This window comes from Theropithecus gelada, chromosome 1, assembly GCF_003255815.1.
Source record: "Theropithecus gelada isolate Dixy chromosome 1, Tgel_1.0, whole genome shotgun sequence".
NCBI classification, from domain to species: Eukaryota; Metazoa; Chordata; class Mammalia; order Primates; family Cercopithecidae; genus Theropithecus; species Theropithecus gelada.
This window is the reverse complement of record NC_037668.1, coordinates 954,147-979,671: the sequence shown is the minus strand read 5'-3', so window position 1 is coordinate 979,671 and position 25,525 is coordinate 954,147. Positions and strand designations below refer to the sequence as shown.

At 36.6% G+C, this 25,525-nt stretch overlaps 1 protein-coding gene across 1 annotated transcript in view; it reads right to left on the bottom strand.

Annotated features, from left to right (window-relative positions):
* STXBP3 (syntaxin binding protein 3) overlaps positions 1–25,525 on the bottom strand; it is a 56,635-nt gene that overhangs the window by 10,050 nt on the left and 21,060 nt on the right. The window contains exons 7-16 of the mRNA XM_025354088.1: positions 23,080–23,234; positions 17,274–17,364; positions 14,277–14,401; positions 10,824–10,919; positions 10,635–10,692; positions 5,855–5,920; positions 4,252–4,332; positions 2,788–2,926; positions 2,442–2,548; positions 919–1,011 (exon numbers count right to left, since the gene is read on the bottom strand). Coding sequence (XP_025209873.1) covers positions 919–1,011; positions 2,442–2,548; positions 2,788–2,926; positions 4,252–4,332; positions 5,855–5,920; positions 10,635–10,692; positions 10,824–10,919; positions 14,277–14,401; positions 17,274–17,364; positions 23,080–23,234 — 1,011 coding nt within the window. The remainder of the gene's footprint in view (positions 1–918; positions 1,012–2,441; positions 2,549–2,787; positions 2,927–4,251; positions 4,333–5,854; positions 5,921–10,634; positions 10,693–10,823; positions 10,920–14,276; positions 14,402–17,273; positions 17,365–23,079; positions 23,235–25,525) is intronic.

Here is a 25,525-nt window from a genome sequence, read left to right as displayed (position 1 = left end):
CCCAAAAGAAAGTATAAACTGGTTTAAGTCAAAGGAAAAGGGGAATAAAAACTATATGATCATGACCGAAGAATAAGTGTCATAATTTTATTAAGCTCATAAAGTAATTTTAAAATTAGCTCATTTTGTAATTTCCTGTAATTGAATAATGTTCTCTAAGCATAAACAGTATTAAAGGCATGATTCATCTGACAGCAAACTATAATAAAGTTTACATTTTAATCCAAATATATTTCCAAGAATATTGGCATCTAACACTTTCTAATAGTGGTCCACATACAAATGTTATTTTGTTGAACTTTCATTCAAGTAAATTATATTTACGCCACATACAGTTATTTAAAACAAAGCAGTATTTTTCATAAAGCATATATGTGTTTATTTTTATTTATTTTGAAGCAGTCAGTGGTGTGAGTTTGTCTGAGGTCTTTAAGAAAAGAATCTTCAGCTGGGCGCAGTGACTCACACCTGTAATCCCAGCACTTTGGGAGCCCAAGGTGGGCAGATCATGAGGTCAGGAGTACAAGATCAGCCTGGCCAACATAGTGAAACCCTGTCTCCACTAAAAATACAAAAATTAGTCAGGCGTGGTGGCATGTGCCTGTAGTCCCAGCTACTTGGGAGGCTGAGGCAAGAGAATTGCTTGAACCTAGGAGGCGGAGGTTGCAGTGAGCCAAGACTGTGTCACTGCACTCCAGGCTGAGTGACAGAGTGAGACTCCGTCTCAAAAAAAAAAAAAAAGAATCTTCAAGTTTCCTCTCCTCCCTTGACCCCAGATACAGGCTTTTTTGTAAAGCCTCCAACCACTGCAGAAACTTCCTGCCCAATACATATACTCAGACCGACACAAACTACAAAAAGTAAAGCATACTCTAAAGAGGGCACTCAGGTAGAAAAAAAGAATGTAATGATTTTTACCTCCATAATATCTTTGATAAAAGGTGTCCATCGAGAGAGCTGAAAAGTTTCTTCTGCAGACCGATCCTTTCTTAATGGTTTTCCTTGTTGAGACTAATACAATAAGAGGAAAAAATTAAAAACCAGTAATTCTATTCAAATATAATACTCTTATGTTTCCTAACAAAGATATTTAATTTACCGGTAAATACTATATTGTATTTGACTTAAAACTAAGAGTGGAGATGTCTACTTTAAAAAATCTGAGTGTGGTCACATAACTCCACTAAACAGTATTTTGTGCTTTAATGCTAAAATTTATTTATAATCTTATCAGAACATATGTCTATTAAAATAAAAGTATTATAAAACTTGATGGCTGTAGTCCCAGCTACTTGGGAGGCTGAGGCAGGAGAATGGCATGAACCTGGGAGGCAGAACTTGCAGTGAGCCGAGATCGAGCCACTGTACTCCAGCCTGGGCAACAGAGTGAGACTCGTCTCAGAAAACAAAACAAAAAAAATAGTTGATGGGGCCAGATGCAGTGGCTCACACCTGTAATCCCAGCACTTTGGGAGGCCAAGGCGGGCAGATCACCTGATACAGTTCGAGACCAACCTGGTCAACAGGGTGAAACCCTGTCTCTACTAAAAATACAAAAATTAGCTGGGCGCGGATGGCAGGTGCCTATAATCCCAGGCGGGAAGCTGAGGCAGGAAAATTGCTTGAACCTGGGAGGCAGAGGTTGCAGTGAGCCGAGGTCACGCCACTGCACTTCAGCCTGTGTTACATAGAGAGCCTCTCTCTCAAAAAAAAAAAAAAAAAAAAAAAAAAAAAAAAATTTGATGGGAAACAGTGAGATTCTAAATAGAGTCCTTCCAAATTTGACTTTGAACCCTTTTTTTTTTTTTTTTAAAAGAGACAGAGTCTCGCTTTGGGCTGGAGTACAGTGGTATGATTTTGGCTCACTGCAGCCCTGACCTCCTGGGCTTGCGAGATCCTCAGCCTCCTGAGTAGCTGGGACTACAAGTACACACTAACACACTTGGCTATTTTTTTGTTTTTTGTAGAGGCGAGGTCTCACTATGATGCCCAGGCTGGTCTCGAACTCCTGGGCTCAAGCAATCCTCCTGCCTCAGCATCTCCCAAAGTGTTCGGATTACAGGTGTGAGCCACCATACCCAGCAAGCCTAATTTTTTTTAATCAAGAAAATATATACTTATTTTCTGTCATATTATAGTTAAAGGTTACATGTTTAACTAAAATATGACAATTGCTATAAATGAATCATAAAGACAAAAGTATAAGTAGTGAATTATGACAGAAGCTATAAAATACAAATTCACTAGAAAACTGCATTTGCCCAAATTACATATGGAAAAGAGAACAAAATCTTTAATTGCTTATTTATTCAAAATCTATAGAGTAAACTTAAGAAGACTGTCCACATGAACACCCACATAAAAAAAAACCCCGGTTAATACAAACAACTATACGTATATACATACATATATAAAGTATACACACACGTAAGACTTCTTACTTGGGGAACAATGGGAACACCAAGGTAACTCCAGTTACGAATCATGTCACTCTCATTTTCTATCTTTACATTCTGGATCAACCTGTCCAAATTTTCTTCCGTAGTTCCTTAAATAGGTAAAAATATGAGTGCACAATCACATAATTGCTACCAAAGTAATTTCAAGGCTTTAGGTAGTACCCATGAATGAAGCTTTTAAAATAAAAACAGTCAAATTATATCTCCTTCAGCCTTCTCTCAATTTCATATTTTCCCTTTTATCTTAACCAAGTTCAGCAACTATCTTTCAAAGATTCCTTTATGATCAATAGTAAAACACTCATTAAAAAGTGATTATATCCATTACCATTAATACTGAAGATATAAAGTAGAATTGCTCTTATTTTATCACAATTATCATGATTTTTGTTGAGGAGAACTGGAAGGAGTACTCGCATGGAATCCTTCACCTTCTGTCCTTCTGCATCAGTTCCAAGTGCCAGGTCCTTAATGAAAATAAAATACTGTCAGTGATCTATAATCGAAATTCATGTTTTAGTTAAAAACATCTATTACTGGCCGGGCGCGCTGGCTCATGCCTGTAATCCCAGCACTTTGGGAGGCCAAGGCGGATCACCTGAGGTCAGGAGTTGGAGACCAGCCTGGCCAACATGGTGAAACCCTAGCTGTACTAAAAATACAAAAAATTAGCCGGGCGTGGTGTCAGGTGCCTGTAATCCCAGCTACTCGAGAGGCTGAGGCAGGAGAATCATTTGAACCTGGGAGGCGGAGGTTGCAGTGAGCCGAGATAGGGCCATTGCACTCTAGCCTGGGCAACAAGAGCGAAACTCTGTCTCAAAAAAACAAAAAACAAAAACAAATAAACAAAATCTATTATTAAATCTTGTCAAATTTTAATGGAACACTGATGACATTACACAAGAAAATATGAACATCACCTTGTAAACTATTGTTTGTACAAAATACAAAAGGTCAAAAAATAAATCAGAGAACACAAAAATCATTAAACCTATGCTATCCAGTACAGTGGACACTAGCCACATATGACTACTGAGCACTTGAAATGGGATCAGTCTGAATTAAGATGTGCTGTAGGTACAAAACACCGGAAGACTTGAAGTAATATAATGCAAAATTATCTAATTAATAACTTTTTATATTGATTATATGTTGAAATAATATTTTGAATACATCAGGTTGTCAAAGTTTTTTTTTTTTTTTTTTTTTTTTAAGAGACAGGGTCTTGCCCAGGCTGCCCTCAAACTCCTGGGTTCAAGCAATCCTCCCACCTCAGCCTCCTGAAGAGCTGGGACTATAAGCACACACCACTGCACCCAACTTATTAGTAAAATTAATTGCACTTTTAAATTTTTACCTTTGTTAATATGGCTACTAGAATATTTAAAATTACATGCAGCCTGTATTCTAATAGGGGCAATGTTCTAAACAGTTGAGGCATGATAGAAAAGGCCCCTTGTAAAATGAGCTCTGCAGGCTGCTACACTAAATGCTGTACTGAGAAAGTCCTGCCAACAATGCTACCCTGAAATCATGCTCCCAAAATTTAAATCATTCCATTAAATAAAAAATATATAATACGAGGGACTGTTTACTAAGATACTCTACAGCTACTTGTTAATATTAGTGGGGAATGACATACTAAATACTGCCTAGGTGGTTCCCCTGATAAGAGAGAGTCTGTGATTCTGTAAAAACCAACCACTGTATCAAGCAAAAAGTTAGGTTTTAACTTACAAAGTTTATCCTGGAAATTTATTATGAACAGAGGCATTTCTGACTCTGCACATACCTGTTCGGTTTTGCAGAGCTTTTCTATATTAAGCTTGAACTTATTCATGCAATCTTCTGCTAAGTTAAGATGGACAACTTGCTGAAAAACAGAAGAAATCAATCATTTAAAGGATTTTAATGACATTTGTGCAACTGGTAATATTAAACTTTTGAGACAGGCCTGAAAGAAAGTATGGGCTGAGGTGAAAGAAGGTAACATGTAAGCAAGGGAACAGCTCAAGATAGGAAGCAAATGAGAATGTGATCTACAGGTGATATGGTTTGGCTGTTTCCCCACCCAAATCTCATCTTGAATTGTAGTTCCCATAATCCCCATGTGTCGTGGGAAGGACCTGATGGGAAGTGTTTGGATCATGGGATGATGGGAGTGATCTCCTCCATGCTGTTCTCATAATAGTGAGTGAGTTCTCATGAGATCAGATGGTTTTATAAGCATCTGGCATGTGCCCTGCATGTACTTCTCCCTCCTGTGGCTTTGTGAAGAAGGTGCCTGGCTTCCCCTTTGCTTTCCGCCATGATTGTAAGTTTCCTGAGGCCTTCTCAGCCATGTGGAACTGTGAGTCAGTTAGACCTCTTTCCTTTATAAATTACCCAGTCTTGGATATTTCCTTATAGCAATGTCAGAAGAGACTAATACAACAGGGGGCAATCAACAGACAGCATAAATGGGATGGAAGTGTTGAATTGTTGAATTTGTGTTGAGTTTGAGAGAAAGTGAGAAAAATACCCAGAAGTTCTTCAAGTTCATATTCTCTTTATCTTTCTAAATGTTTCAAGTATTTTAACACACACAAAAATCATTGGTTGACTAGGGTGCAACATGACAAAAATGTTAAGATTATTCTGATAGTATTTGTAAGGAGCAAAAAAATAGTTTACCTGACTAAACAGCTTAAATGCTCTTAAATCTACTAATATGTAACTATTACTTTAAAGAAACATGTAGAATAACATCCACTAGTCAATCTACTGCTGAATTTCTTTTTTTTTTTTTTTTTTTTTTTTTTTTTTTTTTTTTTTTTTTTGAGACGGAGTCTCGCTCTGTCGCCCGGGCTGGAGTGCAGTGGCCGGATCTCAGCTCACTGCAAGCTCCGCCTCCCGGGTTCCCGCCATTCTCCGGCCTCAGCCTCCCGAGTAGCTGGGACTACAGACGCCCGCTACCGCGCCCGGCTAGTTTTTTGTATTTCTTAATAGAGACGGGGTTTCACCGTGTTAGCCAGGATGGTCTCGATCTCCTGACCTCGTGATCCGCCCGTCTCGGCCTCCCAAAGTGCTGGGATTACAGGCTTGAGCCACCGCGCCCGGCCGTGAATTTCTTATAAGGTTGATAAATATTACTCTGTTAGGCTATTCAAGACAAAGATATAGACAAGTTTAAGCTGGATTCAGATAAATCTAGGTTATATATGTAGAGAAGTTATGAAGAAGCTTAGATATATGGGATATTTCTCAGACCTATATAGTAAGGTTTTAGAGTACAACTAATACCAAGTATTCCATGAAACCCACTGCTAAACCGAACTACAGAGCTGAATATAAACTAAATATAAACTGAATATAAACTAAAACTAATTAGGTATCTCATATATAATACTGCTTACCTTAGTAATCTGTTTTCGGAAATGGGGCATCTTTTTCATCAGCTGGGTAAGAGCACTAAGTGATGTCTAGGAAAAATCAAACATTTTTTAAGGCAAACCTATGATTCCGTTATTCCATATTACAACTTTGAAATCCTAGAGTTTTACAAATTATCAAATCTAGTTAATTTACTGATTATTTGACAATTTTTTTAAAGAAGAATTTAGGAGGCTTCCAGTTTCACTCACAATAACACAGCTGATATCAACATTACTCTCCCTCCATAAATAAATAAGATTGGACAAATAAATAAAACAAAAGCTTTCGAGTAATAGATAAAAATAGCTCACAGCTGAGACAGCTGAGTGAAGGAAAGCACCAAAGGTGATCCCTACACTCACCCTGCCTTTCCCCTAAAGATGTTTTCCAAACACCACTGAAAGGAAATATAGTTCAAATAGAGAGCAATTATCTCTCTGGGTGCAAACAAAGGGAGATAAGAGCTTGGGGCTGTGAGGTAGATTCTGGAAAGCAGGGTGCTAAAGAGAAAGGAGCTAGACAGAACATAACCCAAAAATGTGTAGAGAGATTGTCCTTGAACTCCTAAGCTGCACATGTACAGGGCATAACCCTCAAAGGTATAGTAAAGAACAACTTATGGGTGGCTAAATGTTGGACAGAAATCTCAGAGGGGTCCTAGTGCTAAGAATATACTAGCATCCCCTGATCGAGACAAAGTAAAGAGACCTAAGTGAACATCCTAGACATTCAGTCCTGGGACTATGCCTTAGGACTCAGTGCAAAAGCGAAATAAACTTACCATAACATTGTCTAACACGAAGTTACAACAGAATCACGATTATTCCTCAGCAACTTAACTGCCTGCCAGAACAAAACTCAACATTCTCTGTAGAGAGAGCATCATCTAGAACCTCTGCAATGTATCATCCACTACGTCTAGCACAATAAAACATTAATAGGTGAAACAGGAAAGTGACTGATACTCAAGTGATAGAACAGTCAATAAAAGTAGACCCAAGATAAAGAATAAGTTCTAGTGTTTGATATCACAGTGGTGACTATAGTTAACAATATATTATGTATTTCAAAATAGCTAGAGGAAAAGATTGGAAATGTCCCCAACACAAAGAAATAATAAATGTTCAAGGTGATGGGTATTCTAAACACACTGATTTGATCATTACACACTGTATGCATGTATAAACATATTATATGCCTCATAAATATGTACAGTTATTATGAACCAATAAAAAAGCTAAGAAAAGAACACCTCAAAATGTAAAAACAAAGAAACTCACAAAAAGTAGACCTAAGATGGAGTTGGCAGAAAGACACTTCAAAATAACATTTATGTTAAAGTGGAAACAGAGGAAAAGATGGACTACATGGATCAAAACATGGAGTATTTTAACAGAGAATTAGAATTTATTTTCTAAAAATCCAATGAATGTCCTAGAGTTAAATATAAGACTTTAAGTTAAAAGTACAATGAATGACTTTCATACACTGCTAGTGGGACTGGAAAATGGTACAGCCACCTTGGAAAAACAGTTTGAAATTTTCTTACAAACTTAAACATACATTTATTATTGATTCTGCAATCCCACTCTTAAGTATCCTCCCAAGCACATAACATCTGTTCATAGACATGAATGTCTGATATGAAGAAGGTGAATGTTTATAGTAGCTTGATTCATAATTGCCAACAACTTGGAAAAACTAAGATGTTCTGAAACTGGTAAATTGATAAGCAAATTGTGGTGCACCCATATGATGGAATACTACTCAGCAATAAAAACTAATGAAACTCCTCTTGCATGCAACATGAGTGAATCTCAAATGCATTATGCTAAATGAAAAGAGCCATAGTGTATTATTCCATTCATTGGACAATCTGGAAACGGCAAAACTACAGGGTCAGAAAATAGCTTAGTAGTTGTCAGGGGATGGTAACTGAGTTAAGGGGTTATCTGCAAAGGGGCATGAGGACATTTTGGGGGGTGATGACATTAATTCTATATCTTGATTGTGGTAGTGGTTATATGAGAGTGTGCGTTTGTCAAAACTCAGAACTGTATTCTATAAAGGGAAAATTTTACTTTATACCTCAGTTTTCAAAAGGATACAATGAATGGGTTTAACAGCAGACTGAATACAAAAGAAGACAGAAGTAGGGGACTCAAAGCCAGGTTAATAGAGAACATTCAATTGCAATGTGGAGAGGTAAAAAAAAAAAAAAAAAAAAGATAACAGAATGTAAGAGATATAGAATACAGTCAAGAGATCCAAAAAACATGTTGACTGGGTTCCCAGAAAGAGAGGAGAAAGAGAATGGGACAAAATGAAGATCTGAGGAGATAATGACCAAGAATTTTACAAACTTAATGAAAGTTATCAACCCAGTGACTCAAGAAGCTCAGCAAACCCCATGGAGGACAAATAGCAAGCAAACCACATTATAGTAAGGCATATCATGGTCAAATTGCTAAAAATCAAAGACACAGAAAAAATATTAATAAACACAGTATATCTTCAGGAAAACAATACTTAACAGCTGCCTTTTTCAGCAGAAATTACAGTAGCCAGAAGGTGATGTATTGAAAGCTTAAAATTGCTGAAAGGAAAAAAAATACCAACTATGAATTCTAAATCCAGCAAAGTATCTCAGAAAAAAACTGCAAAACAAAGATGTCCTCACACAAAAAGAAAGGTGGGAGAATTCAATCTAACCCAGCTGGAAAAACTGAAGAGCAGTAAGAAATAAACAGCACCAGCGTGTATAAATAGGTGGGTAATAATAAAAGTCTACTGAGTGTTTATAACAAAGTAACATCTTATTTTTATTTTCGGGTTTTTTTTTCTAAACAAAATAATATTTTGAGTTTATAACATATGTTGAAGTAAAATACATGAAACAACAGCATAAAAGAAAAAGGGGATAAATGAAGTTAAACTACTATAAGATTCCTGAATTATTCAGGACATGACAAAATTATACTATTAAACTAGGGTAAGAATAAATTTTTAAATTTCCAGTATAATAATTAAAGGAAGGACTAAAAGGCAAAACACAAATGTTTATATTGGAGATGAAATGGAATTTATTTAAAAAAAAAAAGACTTGATGAAGGAAAATAGAATATAAAAGATGAAGAGAAAACAAATAAGATACTAGATATAAATTTAACCATATCAATAATTACATGAAATATATATGAACTAAACAAGCATTCTAATTAAAAGATTTTGGGGCTAAATAAAAAAACAAAATTCAACTACATGCTCTTCTTGAAGAAAACAGAAGAATATATTAAAGACCTCAGGGTAAGCCAAGACTTCTAAGGACACAGAGAAAGTATAAAAGAAATAAACTGATAAACTAGATTTCATTAAAATTGAAATCTTCTGTTCATCAAAAGATATATACATACATAAATAGATGTATGGGACTCATATCCAGAAAATAACTTCTACAAATCAGTAAGAAAAACAGACAACTCAATTAAAAAAGGGCCAAAGACCTTAAATGGGCACTTCACAAAATAGACTATCCAAATGGCAAATATGCACAAGAACATTACAGAAATTGAAATTAAAACCACAATAAGATACCACCTCATGCAATGAAATTTTAATTGAAAATAAAGACAAGAATATATCAAGTGTTAGTGACAATATGGAGCAACTAGAACACTCAATTATTGCTGATGGGGATGTAAATCAGTTCAAACACTTTGCAAAACTTTTGGCATCACCTATTAAAGCTAAACACAATCCTACCCTATAACCCAACAATTTTACTCTTCATATACCAAAGAGAAAGAGTGTGTACGTCCACCAAATGACATGTACAAAAAAATCCACAGCAGCTTTGTTCATAATAACCCCAAACTGGAAATAAACTAAATGTCCATCAAAAGGAGATGAACAAATTGTTGTATATTTACATAACAGTATTACTACTATACACGAATGAAAAAAATGAATTACTGAAATATGTAACACAGGTGAATCTCATTATGTGAAGTTCAAGAACAGGATCTATGGTGATGAAAATTAGAATAGAGTTTACCTCTGGCAGGATGGGTACTGACTGGGAAAGGACAAGAGGGAATATTCTAGAATGATGAAAATATTCTGTATCTTGATTTGGGTGGTGGTTTCCAGTGTATATATAAGTAAAAGTTATCCACTGTAAATTTAAAATTTCTGTGCTTTACTTATAAATTATATCTCAATACAAAATCCCAACAATGCACTGATAAAATTGACTAAATGGCCTGAATATAAACTTTACGGCCAGGCACGGTGGCTCACACCTGTAATCCCAGCACCAAAGTGGGCAGATCACTTGAGGCCAGGAGTTCGAGACCAGCCTGGCCAACATGGCGAAACCCTGTCACTACTAAAAATACAAAAATTAGACAGGTATGGTGGTGCACACCTGTTATCCCAGTTACTTGAGTGGCTGAGGCAAAAGAATCACTTGAGCCTGGGAGGTGGAGATTGCAGTGAGCTGAGATGGTGCAACTGCACTCCAGCCTACATGGCAGAGTGAGACTCTGTCTCAAAAAATAAAATAAAAACATTTTAATGCAGCAGGACAGACAAAATGTTGTTAACTACTGAAACTAGGCAATAGGTATATAGGAAGGAGTTCATTCTCTATCTCTGTGTTAGAATTTTCCAAAAATAAAAAGTTAAAGAAATAAAATAAAGATTTTAAACAAAGTTTAAAATTCACCTTCGCTATTATTTGGAAAGTTAAGTAAGACTTACTTTTCCTTCTGTTGCTTTCTTTGTTGACGAAATTTCCTTCATAAGCTTGGGAATTTCCCTGTCAAATTGTGAGAGAATTCTTTAAATTTCTAAGATGTAATTCTTTACAGAACTATTTTAAGGTTACAAAATGTACTATCACATACTGTCTAAAAAACATGGAATAAAAATTAAAATGGGTTCACATACTCTAACACAACTGCGATATGTCGATGTCGAATTCTAACCCAGAGGTCATCTTCTTCTTCAAGGATGGCCTCCTTTTCTTTTCCATCTGTTTTATATCTACAAGTAGAGAGAAGCACTAAATTTTTTTGATTTTTTTTTTCCCTCCAAAATCAAAAGAAACATTTTTACAAACAATAATTTCAAGACACAACTCAAGAAACTGAAAAGTAAAATCCACTATTTTAGGGGGGTAATGAACACCTACTCAAAACTAAGGCACATTGCTATGCTTACATTAAAAATAAGCACTGAGCCTACCAAGACATTTTCAAATGTTAGGTTTAGGTGTCATTATTATAGAGTTTTAGTTCAGCAAAATTATACCTTATAAAGAAAAATTCAACGGGCTACAATTAACTTTAAGAACAAGACTGAATATACTAACGCTTTGTGTTCTAATTGCCTAAAACACTGTTTTGATGTGCTAATAACCCACAGTACAATTATCAAATCTCCATTAGGAACAGGAATACTGGCCAGGTGTGGTGTCTCTCACGCCTGTTAATTCTAGCACTTTAAGAGGCCGAGGGGGGCGGATCACTTGAGGTCAGGAGTTCAAAACCAGCTTGCCAACAGGGTGAAACCCCATCTCTAAAAAAAAAAAAATACAAAAACTTAGCAGGGCGTGGTGGCACGCGCCTGTAATCCCAGTTATTCTGGAGGCTGAGGCAGGAGAATCACTTGAACCTGGGAGGTGGAGTTTGTAGTGAGCAGAGATCGCACCACTGCACTCCAGCCTGGGTGACAGTGCAAGACTCTGTCTCAAACAAAACAAAACAAACAAAACAGGAATATCCTCCCCAATATAACCTATTAAATATTGAAGGTGTTTCAGAATTGGTACAAAATTCACAAACATTTATCATCTGTTTCTTTATTCTTCCCCAACCCTATAACCACATCTCCTTTACAGAATGAGAAAGAAAATGAGAGAAAAAAAATTAATGTAAGCCATAAAAATTGTGATAGCTTTAATGAGTTCTACTGAAGTGAGCAACAATTTAAAGGATTCATGAAACTATTCAAAATGGGCTTCCTGACTGCTTCCCCTTATCTTTTTATGCAGATACCTTCCTTCCATTTGTGGAACTAGAGAAGATGGAATCATTCTTGAAACTACCTGATTTCCTGAGTCAAGATCAGGAAGGACTGCACTGAATTTTCCTAGCTCTGAACTACAAATACTAAATGTAGACTTTGCTATATGAATATAATCGTTTCTATAGCCCCCATAAATTACACATCAATTCTGTAAAACCATCCACCTGTGTGGATTACAGATGTCCAAAGACAGAATCACTGTGCTCAATTATATAAGGCTGCACTAAGGATGAAAGCCCTTTTGTCATTTAAAATACCACTTTGTTCTTATACAATACCTTTGACTTATAAGTGATTTGCAAACAAAGATAAGAGTAGCAAGCCTGACAATACTCAGGTGATATGAATATCCCATTTTAAAAGTAAATTTAGTTGGGAGGCTGAGGCAGGTGGATCATTTGAGGCCAGGAGTTGAGACCAGTCTGGCCAACATGGCAAAATTCCATTTCTACTAAAAATACAAAAATTAGCCGGGCACAGTGGTACACACTTGTAGTCCCAGCTACTTGGGAGGCTGAGGCCGAGAATCATTTGAACTCAGAAGACGAAGGCTGCAATGAGGCGATTGTGCCACTGCACTCCAGCCTGGGCGACAGAGTGAGGTTCTGTCTCAAAAAAACAAAACAAAACGGAAAAAAAAAACTAAATTTAAAGAAGTCACCAACATGAAAACTTGAATCTGGACACTTAGAGCTTCCTGTTTTGTATTCTGTTTCCATAAAAAATTGTGATGAAGGCTGGGTGTGGTTGCTCACCCCTGTAATCCTGGCACTTTGGGAGGCCGAGGCAGGCGGATCACCTGAGGTCAGGAGTCCAAGACTAGCCTGGCCAACATGGCGAAACCCCGCCTCTACTAAAAATACAAAAATTAGCCAGGTGTGGTGACGGGTGCCTGTAATCCCAGCTACCTGGGAGGCTGAGGCAGGAGAATCACTTGACCTGGGAGGCAGAGGCTGCAGTGAGCCGAGATCATGCCACTACACTCCACCCTAGGTGACAGAGTGAGACTCTGTCTCAAAAAAAAAAAAAAAAAAAAAAAAATTGTGATAGAGCCCAAAACACAGGGAGCTTTACTCCCATCGAATTCTTATCTCTGAATTTTTTTGAATCAGAAAGAAGGGAGTATAGTGGCTTTTTAAAGAAGTCTCTACTTAAAAAAAATTAAACCTTGCTTTGCTTGCCAGCAAACCTAAAGAGATACATATTTTAAATATTAGGTTAGAAATGTCTAAAATTTATATCTACAGTCTGGAACTAAATCCTTTACTATCCATTGGTTTATTAATTCTCTTCTAAACCTTTTGAGCAACGCAGGTTTAGAGACCTAAAGGGTAACAGAGGTAAATAATATCCCCTCTGAATAAACTGCTTAAAATAACTTTTATATTAGAAAAATAGCTATGTTATCTAACATTAATACAGATAATATAGAGAAAAACTCAGAAACCAAGATTCGACCAGAATGCAAATAAAAATACAATAGAAAATACAGTAACAATATTTAAGAAAAAAACAGTATCATCACTATCACAAGTGTCTGTATCTTAAAACTACCAAATTGGTTTAAACATAAAATTTCAGAAAACTAATTTTCATTTTTATTAGTGTACTCAAGTAGTGAATCTTAGCTGACAAATACCAGTTTGGATTTAGAAATCATGATATCAAATAACATTTATAATGTATGTAAAACATAACACACACCATAAATGACAGAGATACAGTAAGATGATTCCTTGATAGAAAAACTATTTCATTTTTCATTTAGGTTTTTATTTGACATTACTTTTAAAGTAAATATGTTTATGCCAAGATTAACTCAGTAGAAGGTACCAAAATGGTAAAACTATGCCTGTTGCTCTCAACAGCCATCCTATTTAGTTTTCTAGTGTTCCAATCTTCTAAAATACATTATGTTGATAAGACACAGACTTTTGAATGTATGATTCAGAACAATTATAGCCTAACAATTTTGAATATGGTTTCTCCTTCAATAAATTATGATAGTGAGCCTGATATTTACTTTTAAAAGTAAAAGGGTCAAATTCCATGTGTTTAAACGTAGCTCTGCTGTACACATAGTTAAGGAAGCAAACACACCAAAAATGCTCCAAAGCAATCAAATTACGCTTTAATTTACAAGGTCAACATATCTGTGAAAGACTATAACTGTAGGAATAAGAGAAGGATAAAGTCTCTGAATAGAAAAGGTTACAGGGGCTTTTGGATTTCCGGTGCCTATAGAAATCATTAAATGCTCATATTCTATCCTGTTTGTATATGCCCTTTATATGCCCTTCAAGTTATACTTGCTTGTATGTATCATTCTCAATTGGTAGTAGATCATATGCCATTGCCTGAAAGGTCAGTTCATGCAGGACAGTGGACACAGGATCAAAGCCACGATCAATTATTAAGAGCTGTGAATGAGTTTTACCCTAGAATAACAAGATAAAATCATCTTAAGCAGCTTCAATTTCTTAGTGTGAACATATTTTTAATATCTTAGAATACAAAGCAGGCTTTTCCTAAGTTCTATCCCTTTCCCCCCCCAAAAACATACAACAAAACAAAACAAATGGTTAATTGTCTTAAGAATGTGAAGTTATAACAACACAAAGAAAAATCCGAGTAGCATGAGAGAAAAAATGAAGACTACATAACTAAAAGCTTTTGTAATTAGAGTAAGAGGGTACATTTAATAACATGGGTTTGAACTGCGTGGGTACACTTAACACTCAGTTTTTTCAACTAAATAACAGATAGAAAATACAGTATTCGCAGGATGTGAAACCTGCATGTACGAAGGGCTGACTTTCCAGATATGTAGGTTTTGCTGGGCTGATGCAGGACTTGAGTATGTGTGGATTTTGGTATACACAGGAGGTCCTGGAACCAACCCTCCTGTGTTTCCCAAGGGACAACTGTATAATAACCTGAAAGTTCCTTTTAAAAAAGTAACATTTTGTTTGCACTAAATCTATTTTCTTATGAATTGAGTTCCAAAAGCACTCAATTCTTATGAATTGAGTTCCAAAAAGCATAAATTATGAATGGTAGCTACTACTTGAGCTCTATGTATTAGACATTTTACTAAACAAAAATACATGGATTATTTCATCTAATTCTTTTAATAATCCTGTGAGACAGGCATTATCATCTCCAGTTGACCATGAGGGCATTGCAGCCTGAAATGAAGTAACTTGCCCAAATCACACAGGTAGTATGAGGCAGAATGGAGATTCAAATGCAGGTTTGCTCCAACGTCTGTGCTCTTAACCGTTATGCTATTTTAAAAGACTGTACTGATACCAACTAAGATGATAAATCACAATGAAAGCCTTGTTATCATTAATTCGCAAACATCACTAAACTGGATAATAGTGCTGGAAACATATTGTTAATGTCAGTATCTTTCATACTTCATTTTAAAAAGTAATAAATTCTTTGGATTATTATTCAAAGCAATAATAACTATAACTCATTATACAAACATTTTCTATTTATTTACATATAACAGGTATATTTTATAGGCTATGTTTTTAAAATATTTTAAAATTAAGCACATTCATTTAATTAAATTTTGAGACAGTATGATATGGTGGTTCAGAGCACAGCCTTGGAAATCAGTCAGGTCTGAATTTGAGTCTACCTTTGATCACAATCTTGCAGTACAAGTTTGGACAAAATGCTTATCTTGTTTATATGGCAGTATTCTCTTTGTAAAATGAAACATAATTATGGAATCTTTGCCTTATAAGATTATTGTAAAGGTTAAATATAATCATGCCATGAAACACAGCACAGCAAGCCCTCAAAAATGTGAACTATGAAGCTTCAGAAATATAAATAGGAAAAAGTGCAATATAAGTTCTATAGCAGGCTTAGGGCTTATGACAGCATGTGGGAGGAAGCATCACTTGGCCTGAAGAGTCAGGAAAGCCTTCAAAAATGAGGTGACACTTTATCACTTTATCAGGTGTCCCTGAATAAAGGAAAGGTATCAAGTATTTGAAGGATGATTAATTTTCCAGGCAGAAAGAATGGAAAGGACAAGTTTAATTTTTATGGATTTTGCTCTTTTTCCACTGAACACATGAAGGACTAAAAGCATATTTGATTGTATATCTCTTCATTCAACAAACATTTATTCACTATCGACTATGTGTACTAAGCCATTCTGCCTTCAAAACTACAACCAGAATAACAGCCTTCACTAGGCCTCTAAACCAAAAACAGGTAACTTTTAAGGTAACTAACCTAACATCTAAGTTTATATCTTCCATTCCAGCCACATCGTTTAATTGTGGATTTTGCCTTTTTCTCTATTGCCTCTACCTGAAGAATCCTGTTTTCCATGCAGTAAACTCCCTCTTTATCATGTTATGCTCATTCTTCAAGCTAAAGGGCCTTTCCTCTTGGGATGCCTTCCAACACTCCAGTTTAGAAGAAGATAAGCCTGGGACTATATTTCCATTATACTCTCTGTATTCTTCTTATTACATTCCACTTATTACACAGTATTCTAATTGGTGGTTTCCTGGCACAACTCCTCTTCTAAACTAGCAACAGTTCCTTTTCTTCATTCTCCAGCTACTGTAATATGGCTTCCTAGCCCTCTGGCACCACCTCTGTCAGTCTCCTCAAGCTCTTCATTCTCTCACCCACATGTAAATGCTGGTATTTCCCAGATTTCAACCTTAGTCTTTGATTATATTATCTCCATAGGATAACAACAGCTGCCATTTATTAAATTCCCATTGGTGCCAAATACACTTACATACTAACTTAATCCTCACACCGCCTAGCAAGGTATATATTACTTCATCTATTTCACAGATGGAAAAACAAACTCAAGGTCACACAGCTAGTGATAATAGGAATTCCCACATTTATTAAATGTTTACTCAATGGCAAGAATTACTCTAAGGACTTTGCATGTATTAACTCACTTAATCATAACTTTTAAAATAGGTATTCTTTTATTATTCCCATTTTATAGAAAAGAAAATGTAGTTACATAGGAGTTACATAATTTGCCCAAATAGACATTAACTATGAATTAAATGGCAGAACTAGATTTGGGCACAGTGCTGACTTCAAAATCTGTTAGTTAATAGAATCCCCTCTAAACCATACCATCTATTAAGGTTTGCCAACTGTGTATGTTAATGATTCTCAAATCAGTATTGAAGATCTATGTTAATGACTCCCAAACCAATACTAGAAAATGAATGAGCAAGTTTCTTTGGCTTACAAAGAAATAAGACAGACTTTATGCATAGACACTATTTGCCTTGCATACATTACCTTTATTAGGCTCTTTTCGTCAATCTTGTAGTAGTCTTCAAGCTTTTTTTCAACAAGCTGTGCAAGTTTACTGGCATTATCTAGAGGTTTACTAGACATAGAAAAAAAGGTCCAACAATTATCTTTCTTTCAGTATATACTTTATAATATCATGAATTAATTCTAAAATTAAACCATGGAATTTAAAAAATGTTTACAAAATGAAAAATTATTTTATAAACATGTAAAAGTTCAGATAATATATCAAATAATGTTATATCGATATATTTGGAATTTACAAGGACAAATCTTATATCTGCTTCAGATTTTTTAATATAAAGGAAATAAAATAACATGTAAAGCTGCAGTTCCTTTTATTTTGCTCCTAAGTCCTGGTCCTCTCCCATACCCCTGCCTCAAACCAAGACAACCAGTGTCATTAATTTCATGTATATTCTCCCTCCAGTCATTTCTGTTTCGTGTGTGTGTGTGTGTGTATGTGTGTGTGTTTGAGGTGTATCTACATTGATATTGACACACATATCGGATTTATTCATTTTATCTCCTATATAGTATTCCATCATGATTATACTGGATTTTATGTATTGATTTCTCTAAAGATGGACATATGAGTCATTCTTATTATACTATTATAAACACTGAAACAAACATTGGTATATATGTATCTAGGTATATTACATGTACATGTTTCTCTAGGTATATTACACGTAAAAATATAATTTCTGGGTCATACAGCATATACGTACTTTTTTCAATATTATTAATTACTCTACAAATTAGTTGATCAACATCCCTCCCACTAGCAGTGTGAGATTTGCCCACATGCTAACATCATCAACTTTCCAATGCCTTTTGCATAAAATCTTGTATATCATTATCTTCTAAAATAACACTGTACCCTAAATTGTAACTTCAGGACCAGTGGTATTAGTGTAACTTCCAAATCTACAAGAAAAATGCTGAAAAACAGCTCTGTAAAAGAAGTTGAAGAGGAAATTAAAAAAGGAAAGATGTTCCACGTTCATGGATTGGAAGTACAAATATTGTTAAAATGTCCATACTACCCAAAGTTATCTACAGATTCAATGCAATCCCTATCAAAATATCAATGACATTCTTCACAGAAATAAAAAAAAATTAAAATGTAGATGGAACCCCAAAAGACCCAGAATAGCCAAAGCTATCCTAAGCAAAAAGAACAAAACTGCAGAAATCACATTACCTGGCTTCAAATATACTACAGGGCTGTAGTAACCAAAACAGCATGGTACTGGCATAAAGACAGACATAGAGACTAATGGAACAGAATATAGAACCCAGAAACAAATCATACATCTACCATTAACTCAATTTCAACAAAGGTGCCAAGAACATGCATTGGGGAAAGGATAGTCTCTTCAATCAATGGTGCTGGGAAAAATGGATATCCATATGCAGAAGAATGAAACTAGACCCCTATCTCTTGCCATATACAAAAATCAAATAAAAATGGATTAAAGAGTTAAATCTAAGACCTCAGACTATGAAACTACCACAAGAAAACATTGGGGAAACTCTCTAGGACACTGAACTGGGCAGATTTCTCTGTGGGACATTCTTGAGTAACACCCCATAAGCACAGGCAACCAAAGCAAAAATGGACAAATGGAATCACATCAAGTTAAAAAGCTTCTGCACAATAAACAATCAACAAAGTGAAGAGACAACCCACAGAATGGAAGAGAATATTTGCAAACTACCTATCTGACAAAAAATTAATAAGAATAGATATGGAGCACAAATAACTCCATAGGAAAAAATAATCTGATTTAAAAATGGGCGAAAGCTCTGGATATTTCTCAACAGAAGACATACAAATGGCAAACAGGTATATGAAAAGGTGCTCATACACATAATTAATTATCAGAGAAATGCAAATCAAAACTATAATGAGATATCATTTCACCTCAGTTATAATGGCTTTTATTCAAGAGACAGGCAATATAAACACACGCTGGCAAGAATATGGAGAAAAGGGAACCCTCATACACTGTTGGTGAGAATGTAAATTAGTATAATTACTAAGGAGAACAATGTGGAGGTTCCTCAAAAAACTAAACAGAGAACTACCATGTGATCCAGCAATCTCACTGCTAAATATATATGTCCAAAAGAAAGGAAATCTGTATATCAATCTGTACTCCATGTTACTGTAGCACTATTCACAACAGCCAAGATTTGGAAGCAACATATGAATGGATAAAGAAAATGTGGCACATTGACAGAATGGAGTACTATTCAGCCATAAAAAAGAATGGATCCTGACATTTACAACAACATAGATGGAACTGGCGGTCACCATGTTAAGCAAAATAAGCCAGGCACAGAAAGAACATTTCTTATGTTCTCACTTGCTTCTGGGAGCTAAAAATGAAAACAATTGAACTCATGGAGAAAGTAGAAAGATGGTTACCAGAGGCTGGAAAGGGGCAGGAGTGGTGGTCAAGGGTTTAGTGGGGATGGGTAATGGGTACAAAATTATAGGTAGAATGAGTAAGATCTAGTATTTGATAGCACAACAGCGTGACTACAGTACATTTAAAAATAACTAAGAGTATAATTGGATTGTTTTTAACACAAAGAAAGGATAAATGCTTGAGGTGATAGATACCCCGTTTACCCTGATGTGACTATTATGCATTGTATGTCTGTATCAAAATATGTCATGTACCCCATAAATATATACACCTACTATGTATCCACAAAAATTGAGAAAAAAGAGAGAGAAAGAAAAAGGCTCTTCACCAGCACACCAACCTCGAAAATGGGAGGTCTTATTGTGAGGGCTTCAAAGTTTTACAGACTCTTTAGGTCTTATACCTTAAAAACAAATAATGCTCACGCCTGTAATCCCAGCACTTTGGGAGGCCGAAGCAGGTGGATCATGAGGTCAGGAGATCGAGACCATCCTGGCTAACATGGTGAAACCCTGTCTCCACTAAAAAATACAAAAAAATTAGCCAGGTGTGGTGGCGGGCGCCTGTTGTCCCAGCTACTTGGGAGGCTGAGGTAGGAGAATGGCGTGAAGCCAGGAGGCAGAGTTTGCAGTGAGCCAAGATCATGCCATTGCACTCCAGCCTGGGCGACAGAGCACGACTCTGTCTTTAATAAATAAATAAATAAATAAATAAATAAATAAATAAAGCAACATCTATAAAGGGTAATTCATTAAACTCTTTGTACAATATTTTCAAAAGAAAGAAACTTCATTTTAAAATTATACTTTAAAGTCGATAGAGTGTAAAGGAATATTTTGTGAAAGCAGGTAGAATTTTAAAAGACAGGATTACAGATTATTTATTAGCGTAACTCAAAACTAGCCCCTATGTGAGCGACACAATTATAAATTGGCTATGTTTTCTCATTTCCCTGAACATAACCAATCACCAACAGCAGAAGCTTCAACAGTTACTAAACTCTTACCAGGAGCCAAACCACTTAGCTCAGCTCCACTGAGTCCAGAATGTAATTAGCACATCTCTTATAAGAAAAAGGTAATCCCAGCACTTTGGGAGGCAGAGGCAGGCGGATTGCTTGAGCCCAGGAGTTTGAGACCAGCCTGGGCAACATGGAGAGATCCCATCTCAAAAAAAAAAAAAAAAAAAAAAAAAAGTAAGAAAAAGAATGTTTCTAATACCCAAGGTATGAATAAAGAGCTTGTTTGGTAATACCTGAATTGAGGAGATCACTTAATCTCCCAGGAGATCACTATACTTTTTCTAAGTATTTATAGTGGAATTTTCAAATGGTAAGTGAAGAGTAATGTGACTTAAAGTACTACATGAATTTAAAATCAAACAGTTCAGCCAGCTAACTTGACAAATGCCAATGTTCAAATTAAAGGACTTTTTAAAAGACAAATGAGTAATAATACTTATTACAAGTAGTGCAATATATTTACTACCATATTTATTAGTGAGGAATACTTTATAGATATTAATTCATTTAACTCTAAAAACAACTGTATAAGGTAGGTATTATTTAATCATTCTTATTTCATAGATAAGGAAACTGAGGTGAGAGGATCACACATGAACTAGCAGACCAAAATTAAAACTAAAACTGCCTGACACACACAACAAACAACATGGATGACTCTCAGAAAACAATGCTGAGCAAAGAAGTCAAAAACAAAAAATATCATGTGGTTCCGTTTCTACCAGTTCAAAATCAGGCAAAATTAAACTATATGTTAAAAGTCAGATGGCAGTCATCTCTAGGGAAGAAAAGGGGACGGGAGAGCTGGGAGAGATCATGAGAGAGGCCTCTGAGATGCTGTTAATGTTCTATTTTTTTTTGATCTTGGTAGGGTTAGATGGATATGTTCATTTTGGAATGAATTATCATGCCATATCTAGCAGGTCCTCAAATAATGTCATTTTGTTCGTCATCTCATTATAATGCTGAGGAAAAAAAAAAAATAGATTCCTGGCTGGGGCCACTGTCTGTACGGCATTGGCATGATCGCTCCATGTCTGCATGGGTTTTCTCCTGGTACTCCGGTTTCCTCCCACATCCCAAAGATGTGCAGCATGTTTGGTTAACTGGCATGTCTAAATTGTCCCAGTCCGAGTGAGTGTGGATGTGTGTAGTGTGCCCTGCAGTGGGATGGTATCCTAATCTGGGTGCATTCCTGCCTTGTGCCATGAGCTGCTGGGATGAGCTCTGGTCATCCTTCTAATGAGCCTGAACTAGAATAACTGGGCAAATAATGATCTTGTTTTTATTAATCTTTCTTAAATGTACATACAATCACATTTCTTTCAATGTTTAATATTAGAAGTGTTTCAGGTCTTTATGCAGAAGTTTGGTGACAGTACATAACCAAGGAACTTAATTCTTGTTTATATCAATTAGCCTATGGTAAGATTGGTTTTGTCAGTTTCCAAGAATCCATCAACGACATTAAGTGAGGACTTACTGTATAGACAATTTATGTACTTTACAGTAAACTTCATTTTTAAAAAGAAGTATATAAGTCAAAGTATATAGTACTAAAGTTAAATTTTACCTCTTTAAAAAAACCCCAAAATTTATTTAGAATAGGCACTGAGATTAGATACTTAGACATTGTAACAGGTATCCAGAGAATATGGCCATTTAGATTTGCTGGTGATTTAATGAAAAGCATTAATTGTAACACTGTATTCCCTATGTGACTATAAAGACATTTCCTCTAAGCATTCCTTAAAGTGATGAAAAACTGTCTGTAAAATGTACCGAATTTAGGCTCTGAAATTCAGTAACAGAAGCTATTTGCTATTCTGAAATTTATTTATTTATTTATTTATTTATTTATTTTTTTTTTTTTTGAGACGGAGTCTCGCTGTGCCGCCCAGGCTGGAGTGCAGTGGCCGGATCTCAGCTCACTGCAAGCTCCGCCTCCCGGGTTCACACCATTCTCCTGCCTCAGCCTCCCGAGTAGCTGGGAGTACAGGCGCCCGCCACCTCGCCCGGCTAGTTTTTCTGTATTTTCTAGTAGAGGCGGGGTTTCACCGTGTCGGCCAGGATGGTCTCGATCTCCTGACCTCGTGATCCGCCCGTCTCGGCCTCCCAAAGTGCTGGGATTACAGGCTTGAGCCACCGCGCCCGGCCTGCTATTCTGAAATTTAAACCACAAGCTTTAAATCTCCTATATGTATAGCATGGTAATTATACAAAGGAAATAAATTTTGTAAACCAATCTGCAAAGGTACAGAGACATTACTTACCTCTATAGTGAATGGTAAATAGGAAGCATAACATGTGCAGATGCTGAGGGTCCTACCTTTTATATCTTACTCCGGGATTTTCATCCAAGGTGGCACACACTGTAACTATCTGGTCAGCCATTGCTTCCATAATGGCATCTTTTCCCTTTGCACTACCAGGGTCTGGACTATAACAGTAATAGAATGCATCTGGTACATCAAGAGTATACACCTAAGACAAAAAAACTCACTGTCAATCTGGAGACCTGATAAAAAAAATTATATACACACACACACACACACACACACACACACACACACACATCAAGAAAATGTGGCAACTATTTGGGGCAGTTAAAAAAATGCTTGCACTAACCATGCTGTTTCCTGAAACAACTGTGTCTTTACCTTAATCAAATCTCATTTTCTCTGTCATCTTGATTTCATCCTTTCTTTCTCACTCTCCTTTCCTGCTTAGTCTCTCTCTCTCCTTCAGTCTTGTTTCATATACAGATTGTACTGTCTGCTTTTTACTACCCGTGCAACAGGTGAAGGAATCTGAGGTAGTCAAACTAAAATAAAAATCTAACTCCCAGTACAAAGAAACACAACAGTACCAAAATCGGCCTATATATCACACATAAATTAAAACCCTTAATCCATTAGAGAGTAACCCAGAAATCTCCCATAGTTGATACAGTTCTTTTTTTTTTTTTTTTTTTTTTTTTTTTTTTTTTTTTTTTTTTTTTTGAGACGGAGTCTCGCTCTGTCGCCCAGGCTGGAGTGCAGTGGCCAGATCTCAGCTCACTGCAAGCTCCGCCTCCCGGGTTCCTGCTATTCTCCTGCCTCAGCCTCCCGAGTAGCTGGGACCACAGGCGCCGCCACCTCGCCCGGCTAATTTTTTGTGTTTTTTTTTAGTAGAGACGGGGTTTCGCCGTGTTAGCCAGGATGGTCTCGATCTCCTGACCTTGTGATCCGCCCGTCTCGGCCTCCCAAAGTGCTGGGATTACAGGCTTGAGCCACCGCGCCCGGCCGATACAGTTCTTTAGCTTATACTCTTCATGTCCTTAAAATAAGAGACATACTTCCCCAAAAGACACGGCATTGTGCTAGACATAATGTAAATCTTACTATACGTATGTACAGCAAAACCTCACAGATACATTCATTCAATTAACAAAATAATTTACTTATGCACAAAGAACTGGATTAGAGGATCTGGAGGATATAAAAGCAGGAGCTCCCTAAATTGTATTGAGAGTTCCCCATTAAACTAAGTTTTGTTATTTTTTAAACAATGACAATTTCTCTTAAACTATGAAAATTTATTGTAAGTAAAAGTAGGCAAGTAATTATAGGTTAAGTAATGAATTATGAATAAATGTCTTGCATTTCCTTTTACACACAGTCATTCATTTCTCTGGACATAACCCAGCACCACCAACAGCAGCCTGAACATAGATAAAAATTTAGCTGTGGCTCACCCACTTATCTCTTTCCTGCTCAAAGGCTAGGATGCTGTATTAACAGTTAACAAGCACCCCACACTTGAATTGTGGCTTCCTCATAGTGTAATATCCCACAGCAGGAGATAACATATTTGTTCAAAAACTTTTACTGCACAGTCGCCCAAGGCTTCTCCCTCCCACCCACTGATACCAGGTTTGGCCATGGTCATGTGTAGGTTTGTTTTTGTCTTTGTTTTTTAAGATGAGGATTTACTCTGTCACCCAGACTGGAGTGCAGTGGCATGGTTATAGCTCACTGAAGCCTTGATGTCCTGGGCTCAAGCGATCCTCCCGCCTCAGCCTCCCATGCAGCTAGGACCACAGGTATGTGCCACCATACCTGGCTAATTCCTTTTTTTAAGTTTCTTTGCAGAGACAAGGCCTCACTTTGTTGCCCAGGCTGGTCTAGTACTCCTGGGCTCAAGCGATCCTTCCGCCTCGGCCTCCTAAAGTGCTGGGATTACAGATGTGAGCCACTGTGCTCGGCCTGGAATGTATGTAGAAGATACACGTGCTACTTCCCAGCAGAAGCTTTAAAAGCCATTGTATGGCTCCACTATTTTCTCTTTTCCCTTGGCTATGTCCCAGACTAGCCCTTCAGCCTCAGTACTAGAAAGTAGAGGATGTAGAGCAAAGCCCCAGCCAAACAACAATGGACAACACAAATGAGAAATAAACCTTTGTTGTTGTAATGCACTGAGATCTGGGGGGTTCCTACCACAAATTAATCTAAGCTAATACCCCAATGTACCAAAGATAATCTGGGGGCTGGTTCTCATTCTATACTCACATCTCCTCCATTTCCCTCTTCCTCTACCTCCTCCCCACTTTCCATCACCATCATTAAAAGTTTTTTAAGACTACTGCCACACGCTTTTTTCATCTTTATAAACCCATAATCAGCTCCTTAAATACAGATCCTGTCTTCCATCTACTCTTCATGAGGCTTGTGCCTGTCAGTCCTATGTCCAAGCTGTTGTAGGTGAACAGCAGAGAGGGGAGAAGCCAGCACCTT